The sequence below is a fragment of the Piliocolobus tephrosceles genome, chromosome 15 (assembly GCF_002776525.5).
Source record: "Piliocolobus tephrosceles isolate RC106 chromosome 15, ASM277652v3, whole genome shotgun sequence".
In the NCBI taxonomy this organism is placed as follows: Eukaryota; Metazoa; Chordata; class Mammalia; order Primates; family Cercopithecidae; genus Piliocolobus; species Piliocolobus tephrosceles.
The window spans coordinates 49,303,664-49,328,986 of NC_045448.1; the positions used below are offsets into that span (position 1 = coordinate 49,303,664).

Sequence of the window (25,323 nt, forward strand, 5' to 3'; positions counted from 1 at the left end):
AAGCCCTATACAATGCACTTGTGTGCCCATGAAGCCAGCCTACCTCTGACAGTAACTCAGAAGCAAATGACCTTGTTTCTTTTTCAGACCCTTTCTTGGGTACCTATCAGAAAGCAGAAGTTCCAGGTCATATGGACTGTCGTCTATTAAGTCTTTTATTCCCTCAGTTGTCATTCAGAGAGCTAAGGCACATCATGGCCCAGTGTTTCTTATTAAACCTGTTAAGTCCAGTTCTTATGAATGAAAATTTAGGCACAGAATCACAATATCATTAATAGCTAATATTTACTGAGGATCTACTATCAGAGGCCCAGTGCAAAAATGTTTAAATATTTTAAACTGATTGCAAAAGTGGCTTCAATTCTGTATCCTTCTCTATCCCTTGTGCTGTGACTTTGCAGCTTTTCCCATCAAGAAGTAGCATCTTCACCTTTTGAATCTGGATGATTCAGTGAATTGTTTTGGCCAATAGAATGCATCAGAAGAGATGGTGTGCTAATTCAGGATCTTGGCCTTAAGATGCTTGCAATCTTCAGCTGTCTCTCTTAGAACCGTGGGATTACCATGAAAACAAGCCTACTATGCTACCCTGCTAGAAATGAGTGTCTCTTGGAGGAAGGCTGAGTCATCCCAGTTGAGACCATCCGGAGTGGCCAACCTCCAGTTGACCTGCCAATTAACAACAGATGTATGAATGAGCTTAGCTGAGGTCAGGCAGACATAGTCCAGATCAGCAGAACCATTCCACGGAACAACTCACAGACAGATAAAAAATGGTAAATAGTTGTTGCTTTAAGCCTCTATCTTTGGGGAGTGGTTGGTTTCGTATGATTATGATGCTAATAGATAACAGATATGCAAGCATTGTTATTTCCATTCTCTTGATGAGGAAATATGCGAGGTTAAGTCCAGACCTGTGATCAGTAGCTAGTAAATAAACCCAGAAAGTTTAACTCCAGAGACCAAATTCTTATCTGTTATTTTTTGGGGTCCTATTATAACACTCATGACTCTGTCAAGCACTCAGCTAATCTGAAAGCCATTTGAGTGGAGGAAGCAGTGCTTTTAATGATAGGGGCAGGCCCAAAGGATAGAGCTGAAACACTAGGAGTCTCTGCTGATAAAATATCATGTTAAGTTATTAACCAAAACACACAAAATAAACAAAATAAAATGCTGTAATTTATCAAGGGAAAAATGCATATATGCAGAACAAGAGAGACAATGGCTTTGAAGTCAAGGTCATAAGCTAAATGCTAGCAGAAATTGTGACTGCATCTCATTAACACTAAATTACGACTGAGTTCTGTAAGAGGTTTATGTGACAGTCCCATTAATGCAAATGGCATTTCTTATGTCTGTTTTTGCAAATTAAAACAAAATACAATTATATTAGTAGAATTTGCTCATTCAACTAAACTAAAATCCTCACCAAGTATCTCTCCACCTCCACTTCTGCCTCCCACCACCATCCTTGATCAAAAATAATTGCTCCCCAGAGTATCAAGTGGGCCTTTTGGTAAAATAGGGTTGCACAGTTTAATCATAGTGGGGGTACCAAAGTACATGAGTTCTTACAGATATCGAAGATTGGGAAGGTTCTGGAAGGCGTCAGGGTTAATGTTGAGCAGGTTGTTGGCCTTTTCAATTCTACTGTAAAAGAAGAAAAAACTTGCTAGTGATCTTGATGGTAAGGAATGCTGTAGTATTTTTCACATTTTACAGAGTAAAATAATAAATCATTAATTGTATCCACTCATCCGCCCATCTATTCATCCATCCATCCATCCATCCATCCATCCATCCATCCGTTTCAATAAATACTGAGGGAGCATGTGGTGCCTTTTATTACACTAAGCTGTGCAAACTAAATATTAACCCTGTCTCCCCACTGCTGCGTTCTCATTACCTGGGCCCTGTCCACTGGAGGCAAACAGAGCATTGGCTGGGTGAGTTCTCATCACCCTGAGCAGAGCTGCATCTTTAACCAGTAAGAATCTCCCAGGGTTGGAGGAGGCTAAGAGGTTAGGAATGAGACTGGGGAAATGAGCTTTTGTCTGGTCAGGAGGCAAGAGAAAAAGGAATGAAAGTAATGAAAAAGAGCAATGAAAAATGGAAAAGTGGTGAAAAGAAGAAAAGGAAAAAGTGAGGGGCCAAAAGATATTGGAGGAAAAGAGAGTGAAATGGCAAAGAAAAAGAAAGTTGGGAGAAAAACTCTCGAAATCTTTTTGCTTTTAACCACGAAATCCAAGCATACAGTAGCTGGGAATGGCCACTGATTCCCTTTATGCAGTAGACTGAGGCTGTTCACTCAGAGCTCATGGAAAGCAGTGACTTCTGCCCTGTGTTGGCCTGTGCTGTGTCTTGATCAACAGTCTGGAAGTGAGCATGTTCACATTTGGATTCCAACACAGAGAGCCTGCCCTTTCCTTGTCTTGCTGGATCAATGTGTATTTGCAGAGATGCTGTCTGTTAATTACTTCCTCCCTGTTTCATTAGCTTTTATGTTGCTGTAACCTGTAGCTACCCAGATCTAAGTACCAGGCAACTAATCATTTTAAGTACAGTCAGTGCTACATGGAGGTGAGCACCTCTTCATGCAAGGAAGAGATGAAAGACCCAAACCATTACCTTCACTGTCCATTGAAATATATCAAGGGATGCCTGCTTGACCTTGCCCAGAGGGCTGGCTGCCCTTTGGTTCATTTCTCTGATAATCTCTGTGGGTTCTTCCCAACTAGGCCAAGCAGAAAGAGAAGAAAGGAAGAAGCATGAAGGTAATGGAAAGGGAGAGGGTGAACATCGAGTGCAGAGGCAATGAGGAAAAATGAAGATGGGAGGCAGAGTGGGTAGAAGGAAGTAAAAGAGAGAGGGGAGATTGCCAAATGAACAGACTGAGTGTCATTCCTAAAGAAATTCACACACACGCCCATGCACACACACACGTGTGTGTGTATTTGTCCCCTACTGATACTTAGCAAATGCTAAAAACAAAATTCATCCTTGTTAAAAAGATACAAAAGAGTCAAAAGATTAATGTTCAAGTTCTTATTTGCATGTGGATTTGGCCAAGTGACCTTAGAGAAGTCTTACAAATTCTCTGTGCCTTTCCTTCTTCATCTGTAAAATTAGGAGGTAGTTCATTGGCTTTCCTAAATGTGTTCCATGGGAATTTTGTGAGATAGTAATCGACAGTCTCTAAGAAAACTTTCCAGTGATGTTAGTTGGCAAACACTTATACAGTATCCTTCTTGGAGATTCTAAATGCGTATTAGCATACTATAGACTGAAACGTTTTCCTATAATAAGCAAATCTATGTAATTTTATTTACCTAATATTTCCTAATCTTATTTACCTAATATTTCCTAATCTTATTTGACCTTTTTAAAAAAGACCTAATAATTTCCTGAGTTTTTAGTGATATACAGAATATATTTTGAAAAATTGTTGACCAGTCTCTAAAGTCTCTATTTGCTTTGACATTCTATGATTCTATGAATTAATTTATAGTAATTTTAAACTGATATGAAACAGAAGTGGATCTGTGTGAGCAGTGCTATTATGTAAAACTGGAACATTAACAAGAGAAAGTAAATTTGGCTGAAGTAGTAGAGGAACCAAGGATCATTATAACATACTCACACTAGGCCAGTCCATATGCTAGATTTAATTGACATTTATCATCTCCGTTATTCATCACAGTAATCCTATGATATATGTAATTTTATTATTCCAGTTTTACAGATGAGAAAACCAAGTCTCAGATAGTTACCTATCTTGGCTAAGGTTTCATGGTAAATATATGGTATAGGCTAGTAGACAGATCAGGAATAACCAACTTCGATTACATCATGTGGGACTTATTTTGGGCTTTGACTAGAATGACTTTGAATGGAAGGATGACATGGAGGTGCTTGCACATAGCTACTGGGCAAAGTTCTTGAGTCTATGATGCAAAATGATGACAGGCAGGCAACAGGATGAGACTAGCCTCTGAGCTGGTGCCTGGATCACCAGACAGAGACATATTACAGTGACTTTTAGGCTGATTTGGACATCTTTATAATGACAATCTAGGGATCTGAGGAATATATTCTCAGGAATATAGAAGAACTTTAAGGGTTTTTTTTTTCCAAGAATGGCCATGAGCAAATCCCCCAGGCTTCTTGCTTACATTTCATGTAATTTGGGAAGGCTGGAGAACACATCTGCCTCTATCACCTCCAAGACATCATTCTGAGAGATCTCTCTGTGGAAAAAAAAATATATGTATATATATAAGTCAAGCCAGTTCAGTTACACTCCTTGAATATTTTTAGGGCTCAGCATAGAGCCTTGTGCCTGGGAGGATTCATGAGACACACAAAACTCCTTTCCTACTGTCAAAGAAGTCAGGTGTAGTAATGAGACAAAACTAACATACTGGAGGCTGAAACTTAAAGAACAATGGGAGAATAAGTTGAAGGCCATGGTTCACCTTGGAGATTATCCAGTCTATAGATGTAGAAAGTGAGGTCCAGGAAGGAAGAGATTTGCTTAAAGATATTTAGGAAATATACAGGATGAGAACAAACTTTAAGTTCCTTAGACCATGGGTCAGTAACATTTTATTTTTACAGGGCTAGATAGTAAATATTTTTTTTGCCCTTGCTGTGGTTATTTGGTCTCTATCACAACTGCTCAACTGACATTGTAGCCCAAATGTAACCAAAGGTAACACATGAATGAATTAGCCTGACTGTGTTCCAATAAAACTTTATTCATAAAAACAGGTGTCAGGCTGGATTTGACTCATTGGCTGTAGTTCAGTGACACTGTCCTAGATCGTGGAGTTGTTTTCTCTCTGCTAATCGGGCTTTGGGAGATGAGAACCTCAATCCAGTCTCTTTTAAAAGAAACATATGTTTGTTGGCCCCATGAATGTCTAATGTAGGAACAGAACGCCAAACACTGCATATTCTCACTTACAAGTGGGAGCTGAACAATGAGAACACATGGACACAGGGAGGGGAACAACACACACTGGGGCCTGTCGGGGTAGGATTGAGGGAGGGAGAGTATTAGGAAAAATAGCTAATGCATGCTGGACTTAATACCTAGGTGATGGGTTGATAAGTGCAGCAAACCACCATGACACATATTTGCCTATGTAACAAACCTGCACATCCTGCACAGGTACCGTGGAACTTAAAAATTAAGAAAAATAATAAAATAAACATAGATTTAAATCCCTTTCCACTCCATGCCATTACCTAGGTGGAGGTTGTTGCAAGGCCATGGCCATTAATGATGTCTTGGCTTAGAATACACAGAAAAGATTCCTCAGGTCTCAGTGTTTTTGCTCCCAGAGTAATTTGAGGGCAGAAGAGAATGAAGTCCACTAGGCAGAAGCCCAGAGGTTGTGAGGAGAGAGGACAGCTTAATCAGTTAATATTTATAAAGTATCTCACGGATGAAATGTGCTATTATTAGGCCTCCTGAGGAAGACTCTTATGCAGTTTTAATGCAGCAGCTGAGAGTGTCTCAGGAAATCTCACAGGCAGCATGCATTCAAATTGGCTGAGGTAGAAGAGCTGTCTGCTGGCCTAGGATTTAGCGGAAGAGTTCTAGAAAGGCTCTTGATCTAGAGAAAGGCCTGGAGGGGAGGCAAAAAAACAAGGCCCATGGGGGAGGGGAAGTGTGACTGTGAGCAGCAGCAGTCTGCTGGTGCATCTGTGACTGGGGTATCTGTGACCAGGGGGCTGGTGACATCTGTTGCTTGTTAACCCAGTGGGGGCAGGGCCATTTCTCAGAAGCCCCCGTGAATGAGAAGACATTTTGTGAGAAGAGCTCCTCTTATTCCATAATAACATCTTTCATGATTTATTTGGTAAATTAAAGTCCTCACCATTTGCACAGTTGAACATAGATAAGGGTGCGGTATGTGTTTTTCTAAATATGTATATATATATACGTATGTACGTGTGTGTGTATATATATACATATGTATATGTACGTGTGTATATATATACATAGAAAAACACATACCCCACCCTTATCTATATTCTATGCATATATGTGTATATATGTATATATGCATGTATATCTACATACATGCATATATACATGTATGTATACATATATAGAGAGAGAGAGAGAGAATGAACATCATGCTGGCTATTGGCCATTTATTATTTCACTCTGTGTCCCAAAAGTACAGGGACATCTGGGAGGTACAGAATTGAGAAGAAGGGGGAAAGGGATGGAAGAAGAAGGCATTTATTTGAATGCAGTAGAGTGAAAGAATGGCACAGATAGAGAATAAGGAATTCAGGAAAAGGCTAGCTAACAGGAAGGGCTCAAATGCAAATAAGGCCATCTCCTCCAAAAGCCATTTCCAGGTTCACTATCAGTTAGCCGTACATTTGGTCACCACTCGTAGAGACATTATGTCCTTGCCGAAATTCACACATTGAGAATTCCCTTATCTGGATTTGTTTTTCAAAAAGAACTAGAAATTATTAGAACAAACAAAGAAACGCTTCTAAATTAGTGATTTCAGAAAGTAGTCATATTTGATGGTCTCAACTTCAAAGACAGTACCGGGTGTTAGGGTTGGGTAGGGGGATGCCTTTGGCCCGACAAGGGTTGGGGGCAGGTGAACAGGGTACAGTCATGGAAAAGTCCTTCATTGAGAAATTTAGACATCTTATTCCGTTCTAACCCAATTCTGTCTCTAGTTATTACTATTATAATTTATTGGGTGTTTACTGTTTATCAGCCACTTTACCTACATACTCTGTAATCCTTTTGACATGCTTGTGAGGTTAGTATTTTGGTCTCCACATTAGTAAATGGCCTGGCTTGTGTGAGGGACCAACTGTGGCTGACAGAAGGGCTCACACACTTTCTTCTACCCGCCCTGCCTCCCATGCCATATTGAGCACCCCTCTGGACCTTGGATTCTTTGTTGTAAAATAAGGGGATAGATGAGATCATTTGTCTTTTCCGGAACAGTGCAAGGAGGCTTTATCCTCAAGCACGGAAGCTCTGTAGAAGAGAATTTTCAGAGATGAGTTTCTCCTTTACTTGTCTTCTAGGATGGCGCTTCTCACACATGAGAATCACCTGGAGATCTTTTTAGAATGCAGATTCTCATTGGGAAGGTCTTGAGTGGGGCCTGAGGTCCTGCATTTCTAATAGTCCAGGTACTGATCATACTTTGTATTGCAAGGACCTTTAGGGAAATAGTAATAATATGCTACCAGACTTTTTGCCCCAATGTACATATTCATAGGTGGATATGCAGAGTGTGATAGAGGAGCTCCAGGGGAATGAAGTAGTTGGTTTAGAAAAATCTGTATTCCCTCTGAAAAGCCTGCTGTTACTCTACCAGCATTGAAGTTTTCCTATTGTCTAGCTTCTCACAAGATCTTTTCCATTTCTCAGTTAAAGCAATCACCACCATGTTTTCTTATTGCTTTTTTTGGTCATTGTCTAATTCATCTGTTTTTGTATCTCTAGCATCTAGTTATAAGTTGATGTGTAGTTAGTGCTCAATAAACGATTACTGGATGAATGAATGGATCAAAGGGTAGACTAAGGAAAAGAAATCTTAAGGCCTATGAAAGTCATCTGCTAAACTGAAGGAGGTGAAGTTTGTGGCATTCTTTCACCCCCTTTTCTGTAGGCAGCGTGTCTGAGTCCAGCGGGTGACAGCCCAGCCTAGCTTGTCTATGACTTAGGATTTTGTTCCAGGGAATTTTACTAAAACAGAGTATAACATGCAAGTGACGCATACAAATATTTGGTCTGCTGAACGTATAGTATATGGATACCTTTATCTGTGCCTCTCTGGGTCATAGCTCTCTCCCTAGGCCTTCTCTGGCTATCAGATGAGGTCCTTGAACTGACAAAACACCCATAGAAAATAAAACAGGAGAGAGGACTGGTGACTATAGGGGTTCATTGAGTATCTGACCGGGAGTTAGAGAAGATGACTTTTAAGGGCCCGTCTGTACATGAGATTCCATGTTTGTATGAAGGATAGGGACATGTGCTTGCATGAGGTACTGGGAGTTATCAAGTCATTCTCTCTGGAGTGAGTTTCAGAGCCGTTATCAAATTCCTTTCCTTCAAATATACAAGTACATTTGATGGAGGGGTGGGGTAGGGTGTTTTCCAATTTTGCGGACTTTAGGGAGTGAATGAGCATATCGAATGTGGTCTGCTCCAGCATAAAGTTTCAACCTGTTATAAAGTCATATTAATTTGTTCACTGTTACAGCTGATACTCATTTGTCAAGTGCCAAACTGATTCCGAGTAGAATTGTTACTGGTTTATTGGATACAAAGAACTGAAGAGCTGTGACCAGTAGTTAAAGGCCTCACTAGGATTTCCATGACATGAGTTGGAGAACAGGATGGCACGTGTATACCTATGTAATCAACCTGCACGTTCTGCACATCATATATCCCAGAATTTAAAGTAAAATTTAAAGAAGTGAAAATAAGGGCCGGGTGCAGTGGCTTATACTTGTAATCCCAGTACTTTGGGAGGCCAAGACAGGTGGATCACTTGAGGTCAGGAGTTTGAGAGCAGCCTGACCAACATGGTGAAACCCCATCTCTACTAAAGATACAAAATTAGCCAGGTGTGGTGGTACATGCCTATAATCCCAGCTACTCGGGAGGTTGAGGCAGCAGAATCACTTGAACCTGAGAGGAGGAGTTTGCAGTGAGCCGAGATTGTGCGTAAACTCCAGATTTTGGTGAGTAAATAATATATCCCTGAAATGAATAAGATAAAAAATAAAAATAAAAGAATGAGCATCAAAAACTCACAGGAACTTCTTTTTCACTTTCTTTCTGATAGAGGTGATATAGTCCCCTCTGGGTCTTTCCCATCTTTTCCCTCCTCCCCTGCCTCTCTCTTCACAGAACATTTTTCTCTAATATATCCAAAATATTTCTCCCTAACTCAGTAAATTAAGGGATTAAATTGCATTAAAATATCTGTAATAGTCACTGAATCAAATTTCTTTCTTTTGTTTTTAATAAGCTCAAACTAAATTTAGTTGACTGTTTTCCTTTCCTGAGTCCCCAATGGTTAAGGATTTCCATAGACCCTCTATTACTGCCCCTTGCATATTGCATTGGGTTTGCATTCTGCTTTGTTTCCCTCACTAGGCTAAGAACTGCTGGAGGACAGTGACATTGCCCTTTATCTTAATATTCCTGCTCCCAGTCAAATGTTTGCTGAATGAATGAATTATCTTTGAAAGATTAGAAAAGATTTTCCACCTTTGCTTTTGTACAATAAAGCCATGTTCCTGAAAACTTGCAGTAAACAGAGTATTTGCAAATCAAATTGTGTATTCACACAGGAGGGAAGCTTCTTAGCAGAAAGCTTGGAGTGAATCTTTAAGAGAGTGGAGAACTAATTCAACAAATGTTCAATGAATTTTGATTAAGAAGCTTGTGTATTTCAGGCACTGGGATCAGTGCCGGGAATCTAAAGATGAATAAAATGGATCCTCATCTCTAACTCAGTGAGACTAGTATTCTAGGCTTTCCTTAACTGGTGCTATCTGTATTTGATGGGGTACATTTTAGTTACTAGAAAAAATAAAACTTTTGGTATATTGCTTTTCAATATAACAAGATAGAGTATGTGCATATAATAATTCATATTGTATATGTAACATATGCTGTATACCTTGTGATACTGAAATGTAATATACATATAATATAATATGTATAATACATATATATCATATATAAGAAGGCAGGTGAAAATTTCCATGAAAATATGTTCCAGGAAATTTCATAAAGCTCTCAAAATACACACTTCCACTCTCCTTTAGAATTCCCTTAACGTTAGATCCAGAGACTTTACAATAAAGTCGAGACCTGAGTTTGAGTCCTGCTTCCATTTTCTTCTAGCTCAATAACTGTGGGCAACTGTGAGAGTCTCTCTGAGCTTCAGTTCCTCGTCTATAAGATGGGAATAATAACTACCTCAAAGGGTTGTCAAAGGAATTAAATAAGAAGGTATTTGTGAAAGTACAATTCTTGGCACATGGTAAATTCTAATGTCACCATACCTGCTGATAGCCTGCCTTCCTCTCTTTGTGGAGTTGGGGACTAAATTCATCTGCAGCTGGGAGATCTTGTGACAGTCAACCACTGTGCTGAGGGAAAAGTCTACTGACATAGGTCCTAGGGAAATTCAGGTTGTTCCCTTAACCTCACCTGTAGAATCATTTAAATACTTAAACCAGGCTATATTACTATTCTGAACCCCAGCCCCATTCTAAGTCCTATAGTGAGGTTGGCTATCTGGTCTGCTGGCCGCATAAAGGAGATTAGGTAGAGCATGTGTGTGCCTCAACATGGATTGTCTCCACCACTGAAATCACAACCTAAAAAGTATGCTCTTCCCTTTAGAAGAGGGTCAATTCAGGGTGGGACATGTCAGGGTGTGGTGAGGATGTTGCCAAAGGACTCCTTTTGCCTCCTCAGATGACAGCCAGTGGTGCTATCCTTTCCTGACATGCCTGAGACTGTCTTGTCTTCCCAGATCTGCTTCCTCATCATGGGCAAGATGAGTCCTTGCTAGAGTCATCCTAAAGATATCCCCAAAATGAGACAGAGATAAAAGTACCTTCAGTGGCTCAGCCTAATTCAGAAATCTGAATTAAATGCTCTTGCTTTCAAATACATCAACAACAAAGTATTGTGTTCATTTTTAGTTTTACCTTAATTTAAACTTTAATCTAAAATTTGATATAATATGTTTCCCTTGCTTATCTCAGTAGATGAGGAAAGGGACTAAAAATCTCAGTCATAATAGCTGATGTTTATTAAGCACTTATGTGTCAGGCAGTTTTTCTGTGCTTCACATTTATTAATTTGCTTAATCCTCACAACAACCTTGTGAGCTAAGTGCCATCCTTAGCCCCCTTTACAGATGAGGATGGCACATGGAAGTTAAGTAATTTCCCCAATAGCACACATAAGTAAAAGTTCCAAGCAGCAACTCATATAATCACCATTTAGTACATTTTCTGTGCAAATATGAAGCATATAAGATGGCAAATAGTACTGCCCTTATCTTACAAGCATCTGCAGTTTATTCATATGCATGAAAATTTGCGAGTGCAGAGTCAACAGAAGTGGAGGACGGGATGCCAAGTGCCCAACACACCTGAGTAAACAATTCAATACATTTTATTATTTTTCCCTATACACCATATTTCCCCCAATTCACTGTCTCTAAATGTCACCATTTCTTAACCCCGTCTTGGTGTCCCTCAAGCTTTTCCTGTTGACACCCCCTGAGGCCACCTCATTCCCTATAGCCCCTCAGTTAGGACCTCTCTGCTGATGAATTACACATCACCAGAATGAGCTTCCCTCTGAGACCAGCATCCTTGTCTGCAACAACCTGAGGGATACATGTTTTGTGAACCCATCACGGACAGTCCATATAGAGCAACTTGATTCTTTTCCTCTCCCAACTCTCTTCCCCTCCCCAGTCACAACCCCAGCCAATGGCTCCCTCTGATATCCCTACTGGCCCACTGGACTAACCTAAGTTTTTAATTCTGAGACCATCTCTGACTTCTCTGTACCATTTTGTGTCCAAACAGATCTTAAATTCTCTCAATTACTCTTTTCTATATTTCTTGCAAACCTCTCTTTATTTCCTACCCTCATTGTCAGCTTTGCAATTTCCACCAGACCAACAGTTCTTAAAAGTCATGTGGTGACTCAGGAGTGTTTTGATGTTGGTCATGGGTCATCTGTTTTCAAACAAATTAAGTGTACCAATTATTTAATTAATATTTGGGAGATATTTAAGTTTATGTACATAATATGCAAGACTAAGAATGAAGGGATGAGTAGAGAAAATAGTGAAGTGGAAGCTGGTGGCCTATGAGTCTATCCCTACCTGGACACAGGGGTGCAGTTAGTTCTTGTGCTTGGGAGCCATGCATAGGATAATTATCTGGGAAAGCAAATGGAATTGAAAGAAGATGATAAAAAGTGAAGGAACGGCCAGGCACAGTGGCTCACGCCTATAATCCCAGCACTTTGGGAGGCCGAGGTGGGCCAATCACTTGACATCAGGAGTTTCAGACCAACCTGGCCAACATGGTAAAACCCCATCTCTACTAAAAATACAAAAACTAGCCAGATTTGGTGGTGGAGGTCTGTAGTCTGAGCTGCTCGAGAGGCTGAGGCATGAGTATCACTTGAGCCCAGGAGGCAGAGATTGCAGTGAGCTGAGATCGCGCCACCGCACTCCAGCCTGGGTGACAGAGTGAAACTCTGTCTCCAAAAATAAGTGAAGGAAGGACAAAGATTTTCTGGAGGTAAAGCCAGATTAGCTTTGGAAGCTAGAAAAGGTAGTCAATTTCTTTCTTAAGTGGGAATTTACTGAGTTCCTAGTGATGAAAGACATGGAGTTGGTATGTAGTAAGGGAGTAGATATGCTGTGTAGAAGAGAAAGGAAAGGCATGTTGATCAGGCCGTTTGGGTTTGACGTGACCTGACAGCTTTGGCAGAGGCAAAAGAAAGTGAGGTGCGAGGTTGGAGTAGCCTTTGACACTCAAGAGACAGGGACAGTAAAGTGTCCATAGGTTAGGGACACTTGTAAGTTTGAGTTGCGTAACTCAAGGTTGCAGGAATAATGATGACAGTGATAATAATTAACCTTTATTAGACATTTGCTGTGAAGCAGGCACAGTGCTAAATGCTCTGCCTGGGTAATCTCACTAATGGCTTTGTCTCATTAGGGCCCTGCTGACTCATATTTGTCTTGGTTGACACACATGTGTGAGTGGCACCGTGAACCTGGAAGCCAGACAGGCCTAGATTCAAATTCTAGCTTTATCATTGCCCAGTCATGTGACCTTGGACAAGTCAATTAATATTCATGATATTTATTTTAATGGGGATAATTATACCCACCTGTTAGGGTTTTTGTGTGAATTATGGAGATAATATGTGGTATGGAATAGATTGCTAACTGTCCTCCAAAATCAGTTTCCCTCCTCTTATTCCTGGGGGTAGAGCTGGACTACATTTCCTGGCCAGTCTTATTGTTAGTTGCAGCATTGTGAGAAGAAAGCTCTTCCTGTGGAAGGTGAACAGAAGTGATATGTGCTATTTCAGGCCTGGTCCTTCACCTACCATTGTGCTTCTCCATACACTGTCTCCTTTTTAGTTGTTGGTTGGAGGTGCCTAGAACAACCTTGAAAGCCATAACTGAAGATGGCAAAGCTGCGTTTGCCCTGGGGTCTTAAATAAAATGCTGAGAAATACCAACCTGGACTACTCGATGAGAAAGAAAGAAACTAGCTCCAAAAGTCCCTGTCATTTTGGAGTCTGTTGTCATCTATCCTACTCTGATACCTAAGGTAGGAGTCTAGCACCCTGTGTGGTTGCTAGTACTTGTTCAGCAAATGTTCCTCACATCAGGGCAGGGTAAGAGTTTTACATCTACCATCTGGTGAAGTGGGTACATACAGTAGGTGTTAAGTACATTCTTATTGCTGGATTAATTAGTATTGCTTGGACAATTTGAAGAAAAGAAATAACCAAAAAGTCTTCCTAAAAATGAAATCTATATTTGACCTAACTTAGCTGGAGACTACTCTTCTTCAGTGACACAGTATTTACTACCTGTGATTGAGTTGCCTTGCCTCTTGTGAGCACACATGATGGCTGCTGTTTATCGAACTATGGGCCCTCGTCTGTTTCATTCCCTTTTTCAACTATTTCGTGAAAAAACAACAACAACAACAAAACTCAGCATGCTAGAAAGAACAACTGTTTAACAATGCGGACTACTAAATCCATTAGCACACGCAGCCTGAGAGGGTGTTAAGGTTAAGAAATTTGAACCCCCAGCTCTCTAAGCTCCGGAAATGCAAAACTGCATAGGGAAAGGTCTCTTGAGTGGGCCGAAGGAAGCCCTTCATCATTTTGGCAAATCACTGGAGCTTTCTGAGATCCGTTTTCCTCTGTAAGATGTGTGAAGATCTTCTGCCCCTCAGTACATTTTATACTCAATGTAGTTGGCTGGGCTGTTGAAGAGCACACGAATAATGCATGTCATGCACTAGGATAAAAGCAAGTAGTGTTATGCAAAGGTCGTCCTGCTTACTATTATTTTTATTATTTCACTGGAGTCAGGAGGCCTACGTTGTAGTCCTGACTCTGCCACTAATTAACCACTCTCCTTGAGTCAAATCAGTTACCTTCCCTGGGCCTTTGTTCCTCATCCATAAAACAACACTGTTGATCCAAATGATCTCCAGGGTCCCTGCTAGCCATAGAATTCTGTGATTTTAATTATTTCTGTGATTCTCTTATTAAAAGGCAGCCAGCCTCATCTTTGGCAGTCCTCTATGACAGCCAGCTTTCATTTTTAACAAGCTGGGGTGAGGTGGGGCTCCATGCAGCATCCCTCTTATGGCACTGCATCTTTGGGAGTAGCTCTGCGGTGGACCCATGAGGGAGCAGCAGTAGTGTAGCCAGCAAGGACCATTTACCACTTGAAGCCCTGGACAAGTGTGAGAAAGGACCCCTGGCCTGAGCCATTATTCTCTTGAAGACAGCCGTATGTTTTATTGTCAGCTTAAAGAGGGCTCCACTGATACCCTCTACAAGCCAGTAAGCCACTGTTGATTTCCTCCTTGACATATGTATTGAGCCTCTTGCTAAAGAAATAGCAAGTGTGTGTGTGTGTGTGTGTGTGTGTCTGTGTGTGTTATTGGAGGCTGTCCTGTCCACTGCTGCCACCACAGAGCACCCCAAAACCATCCTTAACAATTCTCTCTGGGTTCGATTGTGCCTTTTTGATACCATATCTGTAACATAATCCCCTCCTTCCCCAAATGGCTTTCCTCCTGCTTCCAGCCTCTGTTTTCACCCTGTAATTTATAATTACTCTATTTTTTATGCCCCTCCATTTTACACCTCATTAACTCTTATCTTGGCATGAAAGAGCTTCCTTTATGAGCCGCAGTGAAGGAGCAAGAAGGAGTTCACATTTGGCTGCTTTTGTATTTGAGTCACATTGACGGTCTTATTTTCCCCTTTGGAAACCTTGAGTGTAGTACCCTTATAAGTACCCTGCATGCAGAGCTGTTATCCAACCTGCCCTTTGCAACCATTCAGAAGTTTAGGGGTCTGTATTCTCTGACTCCATATTTAACTGGTTTTATATCCATTTCTGAACAGTAGTTATCCCCCATTCTACCCCCAAATTATAGGCAAAAGCCCTACTTCTGCACCTCCTTCGTCTCCTATTGGTCCTGAGACTGTCCGTATTTTTACAGCAAAGGGACCTGCAAGGTGAAGAAAAAGGAATGATTTTTAAATGCTTCCTATTTTATGAGACTACCAATGTCTAGAGAAAAATGCCATCGTTCTAGGGAGGAATAAGAAGAGTGGATTATTTTTTAACATGAGTCTTTCATGTTAGTGATTCAGCCAGTTAGGCCACCCAAGATGTTGGGAATCAATAACCTGGTTCAGTATATTTTCTGGCCTTTGCTGTACCTTTGGGACCCTTCGTTTAAATAAAAACTTAGAGAATAGCAGCACAAACAGTGGAATGGCTCCTGTTGAGGATGGAGGGTGCTGGCTCTATGCGGAGGGAGAAGAGCAACCAGATCTCATTCCTCATGTTAGCAGCTTCTGAAGGGATCCTCTGTACCCCTATTGATGTGCATAATTTAGTTGTGAAGTATGCATTTGTCCTTTACTAAAATAATTTCAGGTGATGAGGATCCTGTTAGACACCTTTTAGAAATTTTGTTTTGGTTTTCCAGTGACCCTGAAATTAGAATTTCAGAGTAATCAGCAAAGGAAGAGATTTTATCAGCCATCTCCTAGATTTATTTTCCTACACATGCCCCCCTTCCCTTTTTTCAACACATAAAGTAACAAAGGTATAAGAAGCTATAATTACATGGCTAATTAATAATGGAGCTGATCTAGGTTAAGATGTTCTTGATGTATGATGATAGGAGTGCATATGCATTAATCCGTTCTAGTTCCAGGGGTCTTGCTGGAGCTGTAGAACCAATGGGTTAGAACTATTACTTCCAGGGAAGGAGGTATCTAGGTTACAAGCCAGGGAGCAGAGGTAGCATTGTAGATCCATATAAGCACTTACTAGCTGTGTGAAGCTGACAAAGTTATTTAGCCTCTCTGAGCCTCAGTTTTCTTATCTTTGAAATGGGGATAATGGTATTTACCTTTATAAAACTTTATGAGAATTCCTTATGAAATAGTTACGTGTTAAGTATCTGAAGCTTAGTAAGTGCTAAAGGAATGATATTTATAATTATTGTTACTATTTTCTACTAGTGTCAAGTCTAGTGACTATAAATCCCTTAGGGTCAAGGACTTTGTTATATTCATAGGTTGTGTCTGTGCACCCAGCAGGTACTCCATAAATGTGTGCTGAATGAACAAATGACATCCTCAGGGCTTGAAGTCCTTTGTCTTATACTGAGTCAAGTAAACATATACTTTACCCTCCCACCTGACTGGTGGAGTGGGAAAGAAACACCATGCCAATTTTAAGGCCCAACCTTTAACGTTTTCTCCAAGGAAGCCTGTCCTAATCTTCCAGAATTAAGACATTTTCCCTTCTCTGAGCTTGCCTAGCACATTGCTTTTGCCTTTATCAGAGCATTTTATCATAGTCAGGCTGTCACACCAGCTGCACTTCTGTTTGTAGGCCCCTGAGTGCTGGAGCTGTGGCAACTGTCACATTCTCCATAATACCAGGCTCCTCAAATCACACTTGGCAGGCTCTCAATTTTTATTTAGTTGGAGGGAGCAGGAATTAACAATACTTTGGTATTTTTGGTGCCAAATCTCAAATTCCTTTGCAGGCCTCTTCTTCATACATATTCAAGAGAACATAGTTTCTGCCTTCAAGGAGCATCTAATTTAATAGAAATTGTACTCTCTTTTTTTTTTTTTTTTGAGGCAGAGTCTCGTCACCCGGGCTGGAGTGCGGTGGCCTGATCTCAGCTCACTGCAAGCTCCGCCTCCCGGATTTTTACGCCATTCTCCTGCCTCAGCCTCCCGAGTAGCTGGGACTACAGGCGCCTGCCACCTCGCCCGGCTAGTTTTTGTATTTTTAGTAGAGATGGGGTTTCACCGGGTTAGCCAGGATGGTCTCGATCTCCTGACCTCGTGATCCGCCCGTCTCGGCCTCCCAAAGTGCTGGGATTACAGGCTTGAGCCACCGCGCCCGGCCAGAAATTGTACTCTCTTTGGAGTACATAGTCACAAGAGACACTGGCTTTCAATGTTTCCTGCTAATAGCTTGGAACGTAGCAGGTGCTCAGTAAGTGATTATTGATGGGTGAAATAAATGAAAAACACAAAAGCTGTCACTTTATTTGCTAGTGAAGAATAAGGCACAGAAAAGCGAGGTGATTTACCCAAGACCACACAGCAAGTTAAAGATAGAAGGAGGAGCAGAATCCGGGTCTGCCATCTCCTGTGCTGGTGTTCCTTCAAGCACACAGTGCAGTATCCTGGTGTTATGGATCCTATCCCCAGTTTTCAGCTGTGAATAGCCACCCCCTTCCTGCTTGTCCATGATACAATGTCTTTATTTATTTTTTCCTAAAAATATAAGTATTTGGAGAAAAATAATACCTTCTGACCAAATGTGCCTTTGGTGGAAATTCTGGGGACCAATTTATTACATCAAATCCTTGTTTAGATTTCAGAATTCATTTGAATACATTAGTTTTATAATTTGCATATCTAATTATGTTTTCCTCTGTCACCAACCACAAGCAATTTTTCCCCTTTTAGGATCATTGTGTCTTTAAATGTAAGACAGAAGACACAGGAATTACCATAGCAACTTGTTTTCCAATTAGGCTGCAATTGCTGACAATCAATATGATTAGACAAGGTCAGTGACTGAGTAAGCCCCATAGTACTTAAAGAGAGCTAGAGATGTGCAGGGACAATGAGGAAATGTGAAAACTATTGGAAATCTCTCCCCAGAGTTGAGTGTGATATTTTTCATTGCTTGCTGCTTGTATAACCTAAAGATATGTCTTATAGTAGCAACAGTTTATAACTTGCCAAGAAGAACCTGAGAATGGATTCTAAAGGATGTTCGGTTATGGTTGGTTTTTCTTTCTTCTAACACCCAAACACTGTGCAAAAGTAAGGGGGACAATCACCAATTTGAAAGTGAGAATAAGTGGTAGCTGAAAGGGGAGTTGATAAAGAGGCCAGCGGAGGAGGGCTGTTTTCAGATAAGGAGCGAGGGCATTTGAGAGGAAAATGGATGGTCCGCAACCAAGCTGCCTGCACTGGGGGCTGTGTGCAAGCCGGAGCCCGGCATACAGCATCAGGGGAAGCATGGCGGGCCTTTCACCTTGCATCCCTGGGCCCCTTTGAGAGCCCTCCTCCACCCTGTTTCCCTATACTAGTCTCTGCTGTAAGAAAAAGAAAAAATCATTTACCCCCAAGTGCCAGTGTCTGAAGACTAAAGTCTGGTTGGAGGGGAGGGGATTACATTTTAATAGGGAACAAAGCTTTAATAAGAGAACTGTCAGGAATACAGGGCACAAAGGAGCGGGGACTAGAGGTATTGTTAGAGCTTTAAGTCCTTTCTGGAGCCCCTTATATCACATCTGTCATTCATTATGATTTTATAGCAGGCTGGATATAAATGAGCTTTAGGTCCTCAGCCACTGAAGGAAGAGATGAAGTGAGGTAATTGTTGTAGTGGCTGAACTGTAGACACCTCTCAGGCACAGTGCAACACCGCAGAAAATAAACACAAAGCCAGCTATTGGGGAGCATTTGTGTTAAGGAAACAACACCCAGAGGCTGGATGGCTCAAATGTTTAATATCCATAGGAGAACTTACGGTGATTGACTTTCTGCTTGCCACTCCCTCCCTCTCCCCTTCCCCAGTTATTCTTCATCTGAGGACTGAGTAGGAGGAAGCCAGTTCTAACACAGGAAGGGATGAGAGCTGGAGCTCATGACAGCTGGTGAGATGAGGCCTTGGATTTTCAGAGTATTGCCTGACCCCCCTTCCACGGTCCCAAGGAGTTTAGAAAAGTCTGATCAGCAAAGCGTGTGGTTAACTTCCCCAAATCTTTTCTATTACGGAGTCACTGTGATCCTGTGGATATCTTTAGAGCAAAGCGGTGTATGCAGGTGTCAATAGCTGGCATCGAGTTTTAGTTTTCCACTTGCTTATTAGTGATGTGGCCTGGGACAAGACCCTTTAGTTCTCCAAACCTCAAGTGTAAAGTGAGTAAAAAACTGTCTCTTATCTACTTCGTATGATCAACATAAAGATTAAATTATGTCTGTGAAAGCATTTGGTAAATTGTAAAGCATTTAACACATAAACACCTTTTTGGAATGATTAGAATGATTATTATCCCTGGTGTTATCACAGTTACTTTTCTTTGATGATACTGTGATTCCCTGCCCCATTCTCTATTTCCTTTTCTCCTTTCCATGATGCGTTTTTTCCAGACACCCATTTTTGAGATGAAACTCATAATCGACTTGATAAATGGACTCCCAGAGCTATTAGTCTAGACCTAGCATTTCTCACCCCTGGAGAAATAGATGGAAGGGTAGATGGAAGGTGGCATTTAACACAGATGATGGTGTTTGAAGGTAGAATTTGGGCATTAGGAGTAAGCCAGCGAAGGTGTTTTATTTTAACATTCTCTTTTGTGGCAACCACCCCTCCCGCTCCAGGGTCCCTCACGCAATGCGGGAGATGGGGCTGCTTCCTCTACTTACACAGGTGGCTACCCAGTGTCACATTCGACGTGTTTCAATGTCTTTAAGCATCAAGCCTGGTCTTTATAGGCTTTATACAAAGCATTGCTCTTATAGAACTTGGGATGACTGCGTTAAACTATGTTCTTTATTGCTGCTGAAGGCAAATCACTGATAATTATAGGAGAGGGAGGGGGACAGAAATGTTAACAATGTCCTAAAGAGGTCCTTGTATGGAACTAGCTCCCATGGGCATGGTTTTCTTAGGTGCTTTATTTGATTTCACATTGCCTTTCATTTTAAAAAGGTCTCTGCCAGTGACAGAAGAGACCAAGGACAACTGGCATTTTATGTATGTATTAACATCATGCCCATCCAAGGGGCAAAGCCATGAAGTGTAACTCCTCAGTGGTATCCTCTTCTCTGACTCCCTGTTTTGGATCCTGTTTTGGATCCTGTTTTGGATCCAGGGGCCTTCGTGGCTATGTCTATCTTGGCTGTAACCACCCCTCCACTCCACCCAACTTCCCTAAGTGGCATTTAAGGCTCTTGATCCACCTTGACTCCTAATCCTCTATCAAAACATCAGCCTGTGAGATCATCGTATCACAGAATTACAGAACTACAGAATAACGCTTAGTGAGAGGAGGGACCTAAGAGATTATTTATTTTGACTCTCTCAGGAATCTAAGGCCTCAAGAAGGTGACTGGTCCTAGTTGCTCAAAACCACTCATGGGTGCTGGTGGTTTATATGTTACTATTTATAGGCAACAGCTTTGCATTTTAATAAAGGACTACAGTCCTTAAGCCATGAGGAAGATGAAAATTTCAAGCACTCTGGCAAGCCAGTAGGAGGAGAAATCTTTGAGCAAGTAGAGCTTTAGATAGGTATTTCTTAGATGGTAAGAGATGGTAAGATGTAGAACTTAGTAACTTTCATTTGAGGCAAACATCATTAGCAAGTTAAAGCATGTAGATTTCATTTAAAAAGTTGAGCAACACTTCCTTACTCCCTCTTTCTTTCTTCTCAAACCCATGATCGATACATGGATAGGTAGATATAGATACTGTATCTGTTAGATTCTAACAAAAAGAAAGGTAGATATATGTACCATATATTTTAGATTCTCTATTATGGACATGAACCAACAACATCTTTAGTCATGATTATTTATAGTTCAGGGACATTCCCATTGGAAACATGTATCCAAATTGTTATGAGAGGTACAGTGGCTGATTTTGTTCTCAAGGAAATTATTTTTCTTCCTCTTTTGGGGTCTGAAATTTATTACCACCAAAAAAAAAAAGATTAGACTTGTTTTCTTTGATCTGTTTCATCATCTCCAGTCATCCTTTTTTATGTTTATTTATTTTATTTACTCTCCACTTAAACAGTGTTATAGATACATATATCCTTATTTATATGGATATATTTTATATATAAATATAAAAATTTATGTTCTATATTGTTATATCTTACATATCTATCTATATTTGCATCTGTATATCTGTATCTATATATAAATACATAGGGCACAGTCAGGACTGCAGCTTTGGACAAATTGGCCTTTGGTGTGTGTTCTCAGCATCTTGTTTCTATAATGTCTTCCCTCTTTCTAGCATTTCTTCTTTGTCTAGATGCTTAGTACCATCAGACAGCCCCAGTCTGTCAAAGTAGAATGTAATCTAAACTATGTCTTTTACTAATTTATTGGTTGCCTCTCTCTGACATTTTTCTGTCTTTAAAGGAGAGGGTGATAAACTATCACAAAGACTCAATTTAGTGATGTTGGGAGTTCTGGCTGATGTGGAAGTCTAAGAGAGAAGTCCCGCCAGATCCAGACACAGAAATGCTGAATAAAATATGTCAAACATTTTTTAAATTTTTAGAAAATTTAGAAACTATAAAAGTAACTCCATCTTCAATATGGTCAGAATGCTGAGCACGCATTGAAGCAAAAAACCAAGGAATGATTTTAATTAGCATTATGGCTGGGTCTTGGAACTTCAAAACCCACTTGGGAAGATGAGCCCAAGTTCCAGAGTTCTTTGAGAAGAATTAGAGATGAACTACTTGCATAAAGCCTGGAGGAAAAGCCCCATTAGAGAAACTGGGGACTCTAAACCAGGGAAAATATCAAAGCAGTATCCTGAGGCCCTTGGTGGAAATAGTCACCTGCAAATATTTATAACATCAGGCCAGTGACACATGGTTATGTTGGGTGAGAATTCACAGCATCCACTAGGTACAGTGACCTCAAGAAACTAATTTAAATTTATGACAGAACTGGAGAAAATTAAAATGCTTGATAGCAGCAAATATTAGGATATTTTCACACCTAGAGCACGGGATTCCTATTGAACACACTTCAACCTTCCTGCTTCTCACCCACTTCATGGGATGAAGGTAAATGTTACAAACCATAAAAGGAAATACCCTACTAGAGAGAATATTTGCACTTCAATAACCGAGGATTTTTAAGAAGCTGCAGCAGATTTTAAAATGAGCACCTTGAAGTGCTCAAAGAGATATAGAAAGATATAGAAATTATAAGAAAAACAAGAAATTTGAAAAAGAACAGATTTGAAAAATAATGGAAAATACTAATACAAGAATATAAAGTTAAGGTAATTAAACACTCAATAAATGGATTGAATAATAGAATGGCTATAAACAATGAAATTAATGAATTGGAAAATGGATGAGACAATCACTCATGATATTGCTCACAAATAAAAAGGTGTTAAATTGGAAAGACAAGTAAAGAGACATGGAGGATAGTGTAAGAAATTCCAACATAGTCCTAATAGGAAATCCAGAAGGACAGAATGACAAAACAGCAAGAGGATAAAAATAACAGCAAGAACATTTCTAGAATTGAGGAAAGGCTGCCTCAGTTTAAGGAAATCATGAAACCACAAGCATTAAAAAAATCCACACTCAATAGTGAAACTATGAAGATAAAAATCTGAAAACCCACCAGAGAGGAAAGACAAATTAGACTGACAGCTGACTCCACATAAGCAACAAGAGATATCAAAAGATAATAGAGTTATGTGCTGAATAAAAATTACAGTCAACCCAGATTTATGAGTTCATTAATAGTTCAGGAGGAATAAAGAAGATATTTTCGGATATTCAATAACTGAAGACAGCTTACCACTCATAAATTTCAATTAAAAGGACAATTAAACAATTTTTTTCAACAAGAAGAAAATTAGACCCAGAAGAAACAAATAGAGTTTAAGAAGCAAAGTATCTGGCAAGTAATAGTAATATTAAATTCTTATACAGTTAAAAATAATACTAGTTTTTGGCCGGGCACAGTGGCTCACGCCTGTAATCCCAGCACTTTTGGAGGCTGAGGCGGGCGGATCATGAGGTCAGGAGATAGACACCATCCTGGCTAACACAGTGAAACCCTGTTTCTACTAAAAATACAAAAAATTAGCCAGGCGTGGTGGCGGGCGCCTGTAGTCCCAGCTACTCAGGAGGCTGAGGCAGGAAAATGGCGTGAACCTGGGAGGTGGAACTTGCAGTGAGGCAAGATCAAGTCACTGCACTCCAGCCTGGGCGACAGAGCAAGACTGTCTCAAAACAAACAAACAAACAAATAAATAAATAAATAAATAAATAAATAAATAAATAATACTAGTTTTGGGGAATTTAAAAACAAGATACAACTAAAATACTGAACAAAAAAGACATAGAAAATTGCAAGAGGGAGACTAGAATTAAAGCGTTCTAAGACTCTCATGTTGTTCAGATAGAACAAAGTGACACTAATTAATTTTGAGACTTCATAAATATATTTCTAAGAGTTACAAAGTAACTATAACATAATATGAATAGAACAATATGTAGCTTCCAGAACAATAGAGAAGGAGAAAAGGAGGGCTAAAGAAATTGTAATGATAACATTTCAAGCCCTAACAGGAAAGATTTTACTGTACATGCATTTGTGAACATCTGTGCATATGTGCTGGATGAGTATGTCTTCTGAGACTTCAAAAAATATTCCATGAGGCCCTGTACATATCCTAACTAAATCTAAAGTACAGTTTTCACACATTCATAGACTCAGAATGATTTTTTTTTTTTTTTTTTTTTTACAGGTTATTTTGTTGCAGCAAGTGCAAATATACATGTTGCTGCATTCAACAGATTTTTCTTCTGTGGGAAACAGCCTAGAGGCTGCAGATGCCTCTAGGGACCCTTTTACATATTTGTTTTCTGGCCAGTTTTTGAAGAAGCCCAGGGTCGTTCTTTTTCTTGTGTTACATAGCTTGTATTCTGAAGATGTGATATCTTTTACATTGATTTCTCTCTAATGATATTCAACATCCATTGACTACAATGATAACATATCACAGAGTCCCTTTCAGAGAAATCTCCATCTGTAGCACTGTCTAAACTCAGCCTTTGTGGAGGAGGGCACAGAGCAGTACACAAAAGGCAACAGTGCTCTACGTTCTTGTTATCTTTCCAAAATGATTAACAAAAATTTACTTTTCTCATCAAAGTGTCTTCTTGGTGATTTTTCTTTGTTTTTACTCGGCAAGGCTTTTGGAACAGACTAGAGGTGACATGTTCCTTGCAGGCTTCTACTTTTTTCCAAACTGGTAGCTGAATCCTTTCCACTTGTCATAGTCATGTGTGAGTTCTGCTTTCCTTGATCTCTGAATTCTTCCTTGTTTCTTTTAATATTTTAATGGCCATCAGTTTCCTCTAAAATATTCTGTAGGTCTATAGTTAAATGAAAAAAGTTGGTTATAAAAGAGCATGTGTAATACAATTTTGTTATATGTGTAAGTAGAAAAAAAGTTGTGGAAAGCTGTTCATCAAAATATTAACCATGGATATCTTATGGTGGAATTATGTAAAATTTTTATTCTTTATAACTTTCTACATTGGTGATTTTTTTCTATAGCAGGCATGTATTACTTTCATAATCTGGTTATAAAAGAACATGTGTAATATAATTTTGTTATATGTGTAGGTAGAAAAAAAGTTGTGGAAAGCTATTCATCAAAATGTTAACCATGGATATCTTATGGTGGAATTATGTAAAATTTTTACTCTTTATAACTTTCTACATTGGTGATTTTTTTCTATAGCAAGCATGTATTACTTTCACAATCATAAAAAAGTTCTATCTTAATTGTGAAAAACAAAATGTGAAGCATTTCCAAAACAGGCAGCATTCCTGAATCCACAGCTTGGAGAGACTATAGGTTATCAAAGGAAGGCACACAGTGAATACACAGGTGTTCCGTGAAACAATGTGTATACTGGAGTTTGCTGTGCTACTTGAAAACCAAATTTGATGTCTACTTTGTTTTTCCTATTCAATTGCAATCAGGTTTATTTTAGAAAAAGGCCTGGTGAAGTGTTTCAGAGGTGGCCATGGAGATATTGCGAGATGGTTGGACCAGCATGGACTTCTATCTTGTAGACTGTGTACCTCAGACTAGAGGAGTGAGCTTTCTTAGAAGAGTACCTCCCTATCCTTCTAACCGTGCTCTA

General features: G+C 39.9%; 1 protein-coding gene across 2 annotated transcripts in view; it reads right to left on the reverse strand.

Annotated features, from left to right (window-relative positions):
- FSHR (follicle stimulating hormone receptor) overlaps positions 1 to 25,323 on the reverse strand; it is a 194,318-nt gene that overhangs the window by 53,766 nt on the left and 115,229 nt on the right. For both annotated transcript variants that reach the window (XM_023223898.3, XM_023223897.3), the window contains exons 3-4: positions 4,176 to 4,250; positions 1,579 to 1,653 (exon numbers count right to left, since the gene is read on the reverse strand). In XM_023223898.3, the coding sequence (XP_023079666.1) occupies positions 1,579 to 1,653; positions 4,176 to 4,250 (150 nt within the window). The remainder of the gene's footprint in view (positions 1 to 1,578; positions 1,654 to 4,175; positions 4,251 to 25,323) is intronic.